This window comes from Gymnoscopelus braueri (assembly GCF_963280865.1).
Source record: "Gymnoscopelus braueri genome assembly, chromosome: 9".
NCBI classification, from domain to species: Eukaryota; Metazoa; Chordata; class Actinopteri; order Myctophiformes; family Myctophidae; genus Gymnoscopelus; species Gymnoscopelus braueri.
The window spans coordinates 14,261,777-14,274,627 of record NC_137610.1 but is presented as its reverse complement, the minus strand read 5'-3'; the positions used below and the strand labels follow the sequence as shown (position 1 = coordinate 14,274,627).

Below are 12,851 nucleotides of genomic sequence, written 5' to 3'. Positions count from 1 at the left end.
CGCCTAGGGAGCCAGAGGCCCTGGTTGCCCCAGGTACGGTTCCAGGCCACGCCAGCATATGTGTCGATGAAATGAAATTTGTCCCTGAGCAAGACTCTTAACCCCTAATTGCTCACAGGCCCTCATTGGAAACAAGCCCGCAAGGACTTTCATGAACGTCCTGTTAAAAGGAATTAAAAGGAATTAGTCATAATAAAATGCTGAATGTGTTTAGATTATTGTTATGAAGCATTATGAATGCTTTGCTTATAACTATAATTACACAGTGTTCAAAGCAGATTTTAATTAAGTATAAGTGTGTTAATAATGCATTTTAGACATCGGGCCGATGCCCGTTGGGAACGATGCCTGTTGGGAACAGACACAGATAGAGAGACAATGGATATGGAGATTTGTGGAACTATAGATAGTTTCGAACAACCGCCAATCCCACTGACTTCCCATTCGGGTCCTTGGAGATCGATTCTCGAGATATGCGGGACACACATGAACAGACACACATGCACGCACGCACACACACACACTGAGACTGTGCATTTATACATAAATAGAAAGATGGATAGGAAGTGTTTCCCAAATGTTACTTTTATGCTAAAAAATACCGTTATTACACTGGAGCAACACATACAGTCAAATCCCCAGTGTTAATATTTGACTCAGAGAGTGCAGAAAGTGCAAATGTTTTTTTTCCCAATTCTACACTCTTAAATTAACACTGAGGATATTACTGTGTAGCATCTTTGTTTCACCCACGCACACATGCGCGTCACACACACGCACACGTCGCACACACACACACACACACACACACACACACACACACGCACGCGCACGGACACACACACACACACACACACACACACACACACACACACACACACACACACACACACACACACACACACACACACACACACACACACACACTGTATTAGTTCCTCTTACATAGCGAGCCTCTTCCCTGTGTCATTCTTCCGAGGTAACATTAGCCTGAGCTTTTGAACCGCAGAATGAATGGGCCTGTAGTGAATGTCAGTAAAATGCCACTGCTGTGTGAGGCCTTATTCATCAGAGACTGTTCTCTCTCTCTCACTCACACACACACACACACACACACACACACACACACACACACACACACACACACACACACACACACACACACACACACACACACACACACACACACACACACACACACACACACACACACACACACACACACACACACACACACACACACACACACACAGGGACCAGTCCACCAAGAGACAGTGATGCTATTCTTTTGACAGCACTGCTGCTACTGTTTTTCTCCTGTTTTCTCATATATTGTATTTACAGTTATTTTCTTGTTTTAATGTAGTTTCTGGTTTTATTTAAACATAATATTAGGTCACAGAGAAACAGGAAAGATGGAGTAGGTAGGAGGCATACTGTGTGTCAAGCAATGACACTACACTGTGTATTATGTGCTTGAGTACGCTCAGACACTAAGGACCCTTCTAGTTTAAAGTTATCTGAACACATGACAGCTGCACTGTGGGACACCATAGGTACAGTTATTTATAAGTACAGTTAACAATGCATTAAATTCAGATCTTCTGTAACAGATGATATTCAAGAGCTCTCTTCTCTCCTCCAGTCCTTGGTTCTCCATCGGGTATAGAAGGAGAGAGAGTGGGCTCCAATGGTATCCTGCTCTCCTGGACGCATCCTCCTGGTGATTCCAGCTCTATAGACACATATGTCATCAGGTAACCTCACGTTTATCTAGTCAGATTTATGTGTGTGTGTGTGTGTGTGTGTGTGTGTGTGTGTGTGTGTGTGTGTGTGTGTGTGTGTGTGTGTGTGTGTGTGTGTGTGTGTGTGTGTGTGTGTGTGTGTGTGTGTGTGTGTGTGTGTGTGTGTGTTGATTCCCCACATGACGTGCAGTTCTTGGACCTAAACAGATGCGTTAGTGTGTTATGTAACTTTATGTCTTCAATAAGCCTATAGTAGATTCAGTGATGGGCAACTGATGGCCCCTGGACCACATCCTACATGTATAACACCTGTACTGTACCCTTCACTGCACCTTCTCACACTGGTCACTAGATAATTGTCTTTGATAATAAATAAAAAAGATATATATATATATATATGAATGAATTATTTTAGGTATAAGGTGTGTCCTTACCTTGAATAACTTTGTATTATTTTAGGTACAAGGAGGCATGTCCTTACTCTGATAGTTGCGTATTTTTTTTAGGTACAAGGAGGCGTGTCCTAACCCTGAATAATTGTGTATTATTTTAGGTACAAGGAGGCGTGTCCTAACCCTGAATAATAATGTGTATTCTTTTAGGTACAAGGAGGTGTGTCCTTACCCTGAATCGACCTTCCATGAGGAGCTTACCAATGATGACCTACCAGAGACTCTCCTCAATAACCTCAGTCCAGGCTCTACTTATGACGTACAGGTAACGTGTACACATACTGTATAGACATACAGATCACATATCGTCACTGATGGGCCAGAAACCTTGCATGTCCAAAACTGCTACTATTCAGGAAATGAAAAACAAAACAATCTTTCAATATTCAGAGAAACCACAGACAGACTTAGCCACTTTAAATCTGGTGTCCCTATGTCATTACAGGCATTTTTTTTTAGTTAAGTTAAATAGCGAAAATAGTAGATATACTGTACAAGCCCACAACGATTTGCATCGCAATGCATCTAGATCTGCTATTTTTGCTACTTGTGTGTGTAAAAAGATGACATTCTGTAGAAACAAAGTTTCTGCCTGACAGCAATGATATGCATGCACATAGACACGTGCACACACAGGTACATGTACATAAATGCAAGCACATGCATACTGTACATACTAGGCCTGACCTCGATTATTCGAATAGTCGTCTAATCAGTCGAGGGGAGTCTGAGTCGAGTGACAATCTCTTAGTCGAATTATGAAAAAATATATATATATTTGAATGAGAGATTAGCCTAATTTGTTATATTAATTAACTAATAGTTTGCCAAAAATAGGATATACATTATGATTTATTGGGAGAAACCAAGCAAGTATGTTAAATCAGACATTAAGCACCCCTACAGCCTAAATGGAATGTTCCTCTATTGCATAACATATTTTTTGCATGATTCGACTGAGAGATTGGCAATCGAATCAGACTGATTCGACTGCCAATCTCAGTCAAATCATGCAAAAAAAATAAAAAAAATAAAAAAATTAAATAAAAAAATATATTTATTATTTTTTTGTTGCATTAGTCGACTATTAGTCGATTATAGGCAATATTTGGCCAATCAGATTCGACTATAGAAATCCTTAGTCGGGGACAGGCCTAGTACAGTACATGCATACTATCACACTTATACAGTATGTACCCATGTTCATATGTACACGTATGCTTGTATGTATTTTAATTGAGCACACATACAGCATACTGCTCTTAACGCTGATGTGTGTGCTCCAGCGTGAAGCAGATTCCATGTGACAAGACTCTATTCTCTTGATCTGGCTGAATAATTGATTCTGATTGAATTATTGATCAGGTAAACAGATCTATGGATCACCCATGGCTCTTTCCACTGTCTGTTGTCATTGAGCTTGAATGTGATCACGCTTATTAGTTTTCAGAATTCATTAACCTCCATGACCTTCATAGGAGACACACAATGATTATGTGCGCGTGACTGTGTACTGCATTTGTTTGCATGCCTGTGTGTGTGTGTGTATCACGTTACCATATATTGTATACAGACATTGACGTGTCAATGTGTGGGTCCATCAAACCTAGTCTCTTCTACGGTACAGTACTTAGTCTTAGCAGTTACGTTTTTTTAATGCGTTGTATTTGCTGCAATGTAATTGTACAAATGAGCTATTTAAAGGATCTACACCATGAATTCAATTTTTTTTTAAATATTTAATATCATATTGTTTATGTCCCTCAAACGTTTTTCAAAAGGTTTGAGCCTAAATCAAGCCTCAGATATACTCATTCCAACTAACTTCTCTCTGGCTTATAAAGCACTTTCACCTGCTATACCACATTGTCCTGATTTGCACATGGCGCTATTGAGACAGTTTGTATGCATGTTATCTCCTGGTTCGGATTGGAAAAAGTTTTTTTTTTTTTTAAAAATTGGAACTGAAAAACGGGAGGGATTGTACCGCTAGTGACGTCACTTTCGGGGCTAAATCAGTTTGGCCTGTTTTGAGACCAATTTACATAAAACCCCAGATATGCTATGAAAGCCTGAGTGCTCAAACTGGGGTATTTTGGGGGATAGAAGAGAGGTAGGGCGTAGGGGAGACCAAAAACACACACAAAAGAAGGAAAAGTAAAAATTCATGGTGTAGTCCCTTTAAAGATGAAGAGTAGAAGAGGAATTACATCCAGATCCAAATAGAAATGTACTCAAAATGTTCAAGCAGGCAAACATATACAAACAATTATTTGTCCACACAGATACACGTGCGTATGCATATACTGTAGTTGTACACATACAGTGCAGATGCAGTGTGCTTTGTGTGTATGGACAAGGGCAGGTGTATCAGCCTTAGCCATTGGCGCCCAGGCTTGGTCACCAACGGCAACAACGGAAGCCTCTGACGTTAATTTGTTATCACGTACCCATGGCTTATAGTCACAAAGATCACAAGAAAATATATTAGACTTACTAGACTGGCGGCAGGGTGCCAGCCTTGGTGCCTTGCATGTACCGAACGATGCATGTCGGGTTGTTGACCAAGTGGTCAGTTAGGGTTAAGTGTCTTGCTCAGGGACACCTCGACACACTGCCGGGGCCGGGAATCGAACCTGGGACCTTTTGCTTCCCAGGCAGGCTCTCTACCAAACAAAAATGACAATCTAACCTCCCTAACTAAACATAAACATGGTATTTAAAAAAAAAATGGTCTAAAAGAAATGGCAGCATACCCCTACCAAGCTTCCCTTGTCTTTACTTTAAACACTTTTATTAAAGTTACCTTATAAGCACCAAGCAAAAGGTATGGCACACCGCCTACAGACACAGAAAACAGCTATGAATGCTAACTACAAAAAAGGGGTCAGCACACGGAGGTGACGGATGGCTTAAAGGGTTGAAATGGAGGTTCCCCCAGGGTTTTATGCTGGCTGCTGGCTGATTGAGGAATGAGGCCCAGGTGTGTCTCCACTCCAGACACCACGCCACTCCCCCCAATCACCATTCCACCCTCCAATTACCATGGGGCACTGAAAACACAGAATGAGGCCACATTAGGGCCGTAACTTTAGGCAACAGTGTCCACTATGTGTGACATAGACCAGAGTTCGATCAGCGAGAGAGAGAAGGGGAGAGGGAGAGGGGCAGGGAGAGGGAGAGAGTGAGGGAGGGAGTTTGTGTGTGACATCAGACCAGAGGTTGATCATAGAGAGACAGAGATATATTAGAGGGAGAGAGGGATAGGAGGAGGGAGGCAGAGATAGGACCTGTTTCACCCACACATTTTATTTTAGCTACAGTGACATAATGCCTTAGTGCCTCCAAGAAAAGGTGGAGTTGGCCATGCCCACAAATACCTGCATGTGTTGTGTATCTAAAAGAATAACCCGGCCAATGCCGGGTACCAAAACCTGAACGATACATCCCGAAGCATGCCCACTTAGCTACCTATAGTAATATGGATTAAGTAACTTTTGTTTTTCTTTTAAGTGTACTATGTTACCCGCAGTTGAGTATACAATACATGTCTGGCTATCTTTATCAGTTGTAGTAGGTTAGCCACCCGTAGTGTGTGTCAGCTTTATGAAACAGGTAACGTTACACAACCACTGGACCCTGCAGGTGTAAAAGGCTACTGTTGTATTGGTGTACTTATCAATTGATCAGCACTCACTGCATGTTGTTCATGTCATCAACACCTGTGGAGCTACAGTAAACACAATGGATCTGATGACTGAGCCATGAATTAATAATATGAAGTAATACCTCCCTCTGCTCTTCCTGCCTTCCTCCTCCCCTAATCCTCTCTCCTGCCTTCTCTCTTCCCTCCCTCCATGTCTTCCTTTTCTCTCACCCTCCAACTCTTCTCTTTTCCTTTCCCTCTCCCTGTACCCCACTCCCTCCCTCTCCCTTCACCAACTCTGTCTCTCTAGGTAGCAGCACAAGTCGAGAGAAAAAAGGGAGCATTCAGCAAGTCTTTGTACTTCAAGACAGCTGAGGCCGGTGGGTATCCATCCATAGTTACACAGTCAAATCCTCAGTGTTCATGTAATATGTTGCATACACGTATTGCCATTCATTCTGGTCTCATATAATATAATGTTGAGTGTGTGCTGTGTTCTGTATAGTAGGCTATGTGTGCATGTGTGTGCATGCATGTTTCTGTTCTCTGTTTGTGTATGTATTTGTGTGTGTGTGTGTGTGTGTGTGTGTGTGTGTGTGTGTGTGTGTGTGTGTGTGTGTGTGTGTGTGTGTGTGTGTGTGTGTGTGTGTGTGTGTGTGTGTGTGCGTGCGTGCGTGCGTGCGTGCGTGCGTGTGTGTGTCTGTCTCTGTGTATGTCTATTTTTGACTGTATATAGGTTGGCGCCTGCCTATTTTTGACTGTATGCGTGCGTGGCTGTGTGTGGCTGTGTGTGGCTGTGTGTGTGTGTGTGTGTGTGTGTGTGTGTGTGTGTGTGTGTGTGTGTGTGTGTGTGTGTGTGTGTGTGTGTGTGTGTGTGTGTGTGTCCGTGAGCGCGAGCGCGCGTGCCTGCGTGCATGCATGTGTGCGTGTTTGTTTGTTTGATGAAGAGAAAAGCCAAGCCGCTAAAAAATCCTGCTCTGTTTCAACTGAGATATGCAGCCTGACTGTGTGGAGAGGGATGCCTTGTGCCCTCAAATTGTGAAGCCCTTTGCAATATAATTTGTGGATTCAAACAAAGCATTTAAAGTGTGTATGTGTGTGTGTGTGCGTGCGTGCCCAATGCATCTGGGTCTGTGTGTGCTGCAGCTCCAGGCTTGGTGACCAACCTGACGGCGTTCGCTCACAACCAGACGTTCGTGGTAGTCACCTGGTTTCTTCCGCACCGCATCAACGGCCTCATCACCAAGTTTGCAGTGAAGGTCAATCATGCGAGGACCGCACAGACGGTTCGCACGCTGGAGCTCAACGCTGAGGACATCATGATAGGAGCGCTGCCTCACTGCAACGTAAGGCTCCACATAATCATCATCATCATCCTCAGTGTGACCCTTGTGCCTGGTTTGTACTTAGTTGTGCATCATGTCACACGTCGAACAGCAGAGCTACAAGCTCACAATGCATCACAGCGCCGCACGTTGTGAGATTGTAAATCTGCTATTTTGACACCGGCGCACAACTAAGTATAAATCAGGCTTTAGAATCAACCTTGCATTTCTGTCCTTGCATTCCTGCCTCTCTTCACTGTCCTGTCTGAATAAAACAGTCTAAGCATTCTAAAGAAAATCTTCGTCGTCTGGCTCTACTACGTATTAGTCCCTGCTCAGTACAATTAAGGCAACCATTTTAAGAGCAGAGAGATATATCACAAATCCCCCCAAGGGAAAACAGAACCCACAGGGGAAGCAGAGCCTCCTGGTGGTGCTGGGGTAGCGATGGGACAAGGAAGCTCATAGGAACCTGCAGTATGCGACAGCGGAATGAAGTGAGCTTAAATAAGCCACCAAATTGGTCAGCTGCTTGACACGTCACTGTTACATAACCAACACAGTCGTGCGCGTGGATGTGACCCACTCCAGAATATCTGCCTGAACTAGCTTTCAAGCTACGCATTATTATTCCGCGATCTCTCAATTTGTTGTCTATTGTGGTCTTTCTTCTCTCTGAAGTTCTTACAAATACATTGCGTCATGCATAGAAATATCGATTGATGTTAAGCCCCTATCTCTGCAGGCGTAATGACACTTCTTTATATGTATATATTTGAAAACATACACAACTTGTTTTTGCTGTATCTGAACTGCTACAAAGTGCTACATACTGTACTAGTGCTACATGCATTGTGCTCTTAGGATGCAGCTGATATCCTGTCCCGCGGGACCCAAAGCCCATCAGAGGTGACGGCGTCCTCTCCCCCTGTCACCCTCTCGGCCGTGCCCCCAGCGGCTTCCTGGAACGTACCCATATCTGTTGGAGTGGATGAGCTGCGGCCCCACACGGCGTACCTCTTTGAAGTGTCTGCCTTTACCTCGGATGGCGAGGGTCAAATAGCTTCCACCATGGTCCGCATGCCAGAATCAGGTACACTTATACTGTCCAGTGTGTACAGAATGTACAGTAACACATGCTGTTGCATTTGGATTGATGAGTAATATCTATGTTGGCAATAGCTTTCATCTCTGTGTCTATGGCAGTGTAACATATTCAGCATCATTAATTTAGACTAGATGTTAGACTTTATTGTCCTACAAGGGAACCTACAACAGGCGCACATGAGCACACAGCAACAGCAACACTCATGCCTGTTCATTGAGGTCTGCTGTTTAAGGGTGATATCACTTCAGATATCAGCCTTTTCCCAAAGCGTGCCCCTCTGTAGTCTGCACCCCTCAATGTTCTGTACCAGCATCCAGATTGATTGAGTGGGTGTGTGATGCCCTGTGCTAATTAGATTGCAATGCGTGCAATTGTTTTGTCGTTTAGTTATGTGAGATTGGGCGTATGGAGACCAATTATCCTGCGTTCATATTGTGTTTTCATCTGTTTTCTGTGTGTGTACATCTGTCGTGCAGCCCCAGAGGATCCTCCCCATAATTTCACCATATGGAATCTGACATCTAAATCCATCTCCATGTCCTGGGATCCTCCCGCCATTGTGACAGGGAAATTCAGCTACGTGGTCTATCTCTCTGGGCCTACAGGTTGATTCATATTCACCCAAAGCATACAGTACACACACTTCATATTCATTCATGTGTTTTTGCACGAACCAATGACATGCCCCCTAACACAGGATTTTCTCTTCCTTCGGCTCAGGTCCTATGTATGAGAATAGCACAGGAGACCTGCGGTACGTCTACTCTGGTTTGAACCCCTTCACCAAGTACACGGTGGCAGTCAGAGCCAAGTCAGCTGGAGAAGTGGGCCCAGTGGCACAGGCAGATATAGTAACGCATGCTGAGGGTAAGGAATCTGCTCACAATCAAACACATACAGTCCCACACACCTCCGCAATTTCTATACACTGTAGTTTACTTTAGTGTACAGGTTAGTGTTCTATTGTAACAGAAATGTAACTGCATTCAGCTTGCATCCATGACATTCTAGCTGGACCTGATCATCAGTTGAATGCAGTTAATTACCCACGAGGATAGAAAATGTCACAGTGCTACCATAGGCGTCTCCCTATAGGAGCAGGGTTGGGAATTATTGACATTGCTGAATACATACTACAGTCCAACTTAAAATGTTGGTTCCACCTTAGCTCTGAGATAAAACACAACCCCCGTCTGTGCCCTGTATTTTTCTCTGCAGAGAATGTAGGTCTACAAAAGCATTTGCAGCCTTTCCTTGTGGGAAGGAGAGTCAGACGCCAGCTCACTGTGTGGCGTTTTAGTCCACAGCAGGCTCTTGTCTCTTCCCCCACTGAGACAAGAACAGGGTTAATTAGGGTAGATAGCTTGAGACATATGCAGGTCATTGACATCTGGTAGCTCCCTGCCTTTCTCCATTTCCTAACAAACCCCATACTGAAAAAGTGTGTGTGTGTGTGTGTGTGTGTGTGTGTGTGTGTGTGTGTGTGTGTGTGTGTGTGTGTGTGTGTGTGTGTGTGTGTGTGTGTGTGTGTGTGTGTGTGTGTGTGTGTGTGTGTGTGTGTGTGTGTGTCTGTTTCTGTGTGTGCGTGTGCGTGTGCCTGTGTGTAGCACCCAGTGAGGTGATAGATCTCAAGGCAGAAGCTGAGGATTCTGTGTCCATCCGTGTGAGATGGAGGAGCCCTGCCCAGCCCAATGGACTGATCACCCAGTACAAACTACAGGTCCTGGACGGGGAAATTCTACTACAAGACATCACCCTCACAGGAGAACTGGTGGGCCTGTTTTTAGACTCAGAGATAGTCAGTCCTTATGTGAGTTTTATCATATCTTCTTATTGAGACAGTTCTGTACCGTCAAATCAATGTGGGTTCCTTGGACAGTGACTGATCACCTTACATGATTTAAAATGGTTCTCCACTCTTCTATCCAGACCACTGTATGTTATCTGTTCTACAAGGTAGTTAATGGAGTTTACCTGATGCCCCAGGATTAGACAGCTACTGTAGCATGTCAATACGCATTATTCTGGATTTTTGTTTTTTTAAAGTATAATATTCTGGCTAATATGAATGTTTTCATTATGTCCAGGATCTAAATGGCGGGAATACACTTGGTCCCGACCTCGACAGCAACTCAGGGCGGCGTAAGCGATCGGCCGAGCTGAGCCTCACCACCTCTCCACCATCCTTCACGGCCGCCGTCTCCGGCCACACGCCATTCACCAGCATGCCTGACTCCAGCGTCACAAACTCGGGCGCAGCGGGCTCTATAACCGACCCCATTCTTGAGCCTGACCCAGACCTTGACAGTAGTCCCACTGTTGACCCCATGGTCTCTGGAAGCCCCAGTCCGTCCGGCATGACTGCACACACTAACGTTCACTCTGCCTCCACTCTGGCTGCTGCTTCCTCGCTCTCAGTCACTTCGGCTCTCTCTCTCACCCCTGATCCACCTGGCACATCCCCACCCTGGCTGACCCACCAATCTCACAGTGAGGGCACAACCTCTGACCCCTTTGATCTGACCCCGGGACATCCCCGCTTCTCTACCCGCAACGCTGCGATCACAGGGTTCAGCGCTGGCCAGACTCGTTTCTCCACGCGTGCTGCAGTTAGTCCAGGAGGTAGCGCATGCCTGTATTCTAAACTCTAAACTCTATCTCTGTGTGTTCTGCTTATCCACCATCACTCATAAAAACACACAACAAACACTTTCTATGAAGTCTGTATCTATAATGCATTATAGATACTTTCATAATGCATTATATTGCTCGCCATGATATCTTATATAGTGGGGTCCTTTGTATTCAATTCATCGAAACATTTAATGACAGACAAATATACACTACTATGCGAAAACATCATATAAAGTATAAATCGAATTTTGACTTTTTACAGGGGCCAGTTCCGAATTTCAGCTACCTGTATGGTGCTCTTTTAGAGCGGTTTTGAGGGGGAGTAGACAAACTCACAATGTGGCATTATGAACGCTTTTAGAAAATCTTTCACTTTATGACTTCCTTATAATGCATTATATCATTCATCATACTGTAGATATGGGTTTCTAAATCCTACATGTACAGTACATGTTATAAATCCTACATGTGTTTGCATCTGTTGCGTGTACGTGTGTGTGTGTGTGTGTGTGTGTGTGTGTGTGTGTGTGTGTGTGCGTGTGTGTGCGTGCTCCAGCGGTACTGGTTAGAGAGGAGGTGGTGGATGTCCAGTCTGAGGAGTTGTCCTACCTGGTGTCTGATCTCAACCCGTTCACTGAGTACACCTTCAAGGTGACCGCTGCCACAGCTGTGGGAGAGGGCCCTGCTGTGAACATCACAGAGTCGACCAGAGAACAGGGTGGGTGGTCGCTTAGCGTGCATGCTGTTGTGATCGTTAGCAATCAGCACAGCAAATCAGCACAAGGACTGTAAAACTGTTACTGTAGCTGAACATTTGTACACTCCTTACACACCGGCGAATATGCGAATATACGCAAAATTCGGACTCGTTCCGAATAATTAAAAGACGCTTTTTCGCTTCGCGAAACTGATGTGCATTGACTTTATAAGGTTTTATAAAAAAAACGTATTTATTCGCATGAAGAATTCGCCCCGGTGTGTAAGGACCTTCAGAGTTACAAATAGATAACACTGAAGATCGTACTGTGTACATTTGAGATGTAGTGGACTAGTTAGAACTGAAGTGGTTCAGATTAAAAATAAATAAAAAATCATAGTCTTGGTCTTAGAAGAGTCATCAGTCAAAAGTTGCTCAAAGTAAAAATTTTAGGAAATTAAGAACTTGGTGTTTTCTGCACCATGTAACCGATTGTATTAGAGGTTAGAGCAGATGATATTATCTGATGTAAAGTACATGAGAAACTTAAGTGCTTGTGTCTGCTGTTGGTATCTCTTCCCCGCTCTGAATGTGCCGTTCAGCCCCCAGCTCTGTGGTGGGCGTGTCCTATCAGAACATTAGCTCCACCTCCATCCTGGTGACCTGGACTCAGCCGCTCACCCCCAACGGACGAATCACACACTACACTGTCTACGGTCTCAACCTCCATAGCAACGAGGCTCTGCAGTGGGTCACCAACAACGACACCAGCATACTTCTGACAGGTAGAGCACAAACTCTATAGTATGCGCACACACCCATGTACTGTAGTACGGCGATTCTCAACCTGTGGGCCGGGGCCCACTGGTGGGCCGTGAGGATATTGCAAGTGGGCCTCCGAATAATTTTAAATTTAGAGTAGCCAATTATTTTTACCCCCTTTTTTCCCCCAATTTAGTCGTTATGCCAATTAATTCCTCCCCACACATTTCTGTGTTGTCACTGCTGTTGTATCTTACTGACTCACCTGCCAGTGAGGAGCCCCCACCGGGAGGACTACTCCTCCCACCCAACACTCCCTGCTGACAGGTGCCGCCCCAGCCTGTAGGAATACGTGCAATTACCAATATCACCCTCCCCGGCCCGGCTTCTCTCCCCTGAACACGAGCCAATTGTGTTCACATAGACACCCAACAAAGCCGGATGCACCACGGTGGATTCGAACCCACAACCTTTGTGGTGGT

The 12,851-nt window shown here is 44.6% G+C and overlaps 1 protein-coding gene across 1 annotated transcript in view; it reads left to right on the top strand.

The window, feature by feature from the left end:
* ptprq (protein tyrosine phosphatase receptor type Q) overlaps positions 1-12,851 on the top strand; it is a gene marked incomplete at its 5' end in the record, with an annotated part of 76,310 nt that overhangs the window by 24,389 nt on the left and 39,070 nt on the right. Inside the window, 11 exons of the mRNA XM_080438038.1 lie at positions 1,646-1,757; positions 2,348-2,462; positions 6,154-6,223; positions 6,990-7,189; positions 8,033-8,261; positions 8,753-8,881; positions 8,997-9,143; positions 9,884-10,086; positions 10,364-10,898; positions 11,467-11,628; positions 12,210-12,392. Of these exons, the coding sequence (XP_080294164.1) occupies positions 1,646-1,757; positions 2,348-2,462; positions 6,154-6,223; positions 6,990-7,189; positions 8,033-8,261; positions 8,753-8,881; positions 8,997-9,143; positions 9,884-10,086; positions 10,364-10,898; positions 11,467-11,628; positions 12,210-12,392 (2,085 nt within the window). The remainder of the gene's footprint in view (positions 1-1,645; positions 1,758-2,347; positions 2,463-6,153; positions 6,224-6,989; positions 7,190-8,032; positions 8,262-8,752; positions 8,882-8,996; positions 9,144-9,883; positions 10,087-10,363; positions 10,899-11,466; positions 11,629-12,209; positions 12,393-12,851) is intronic.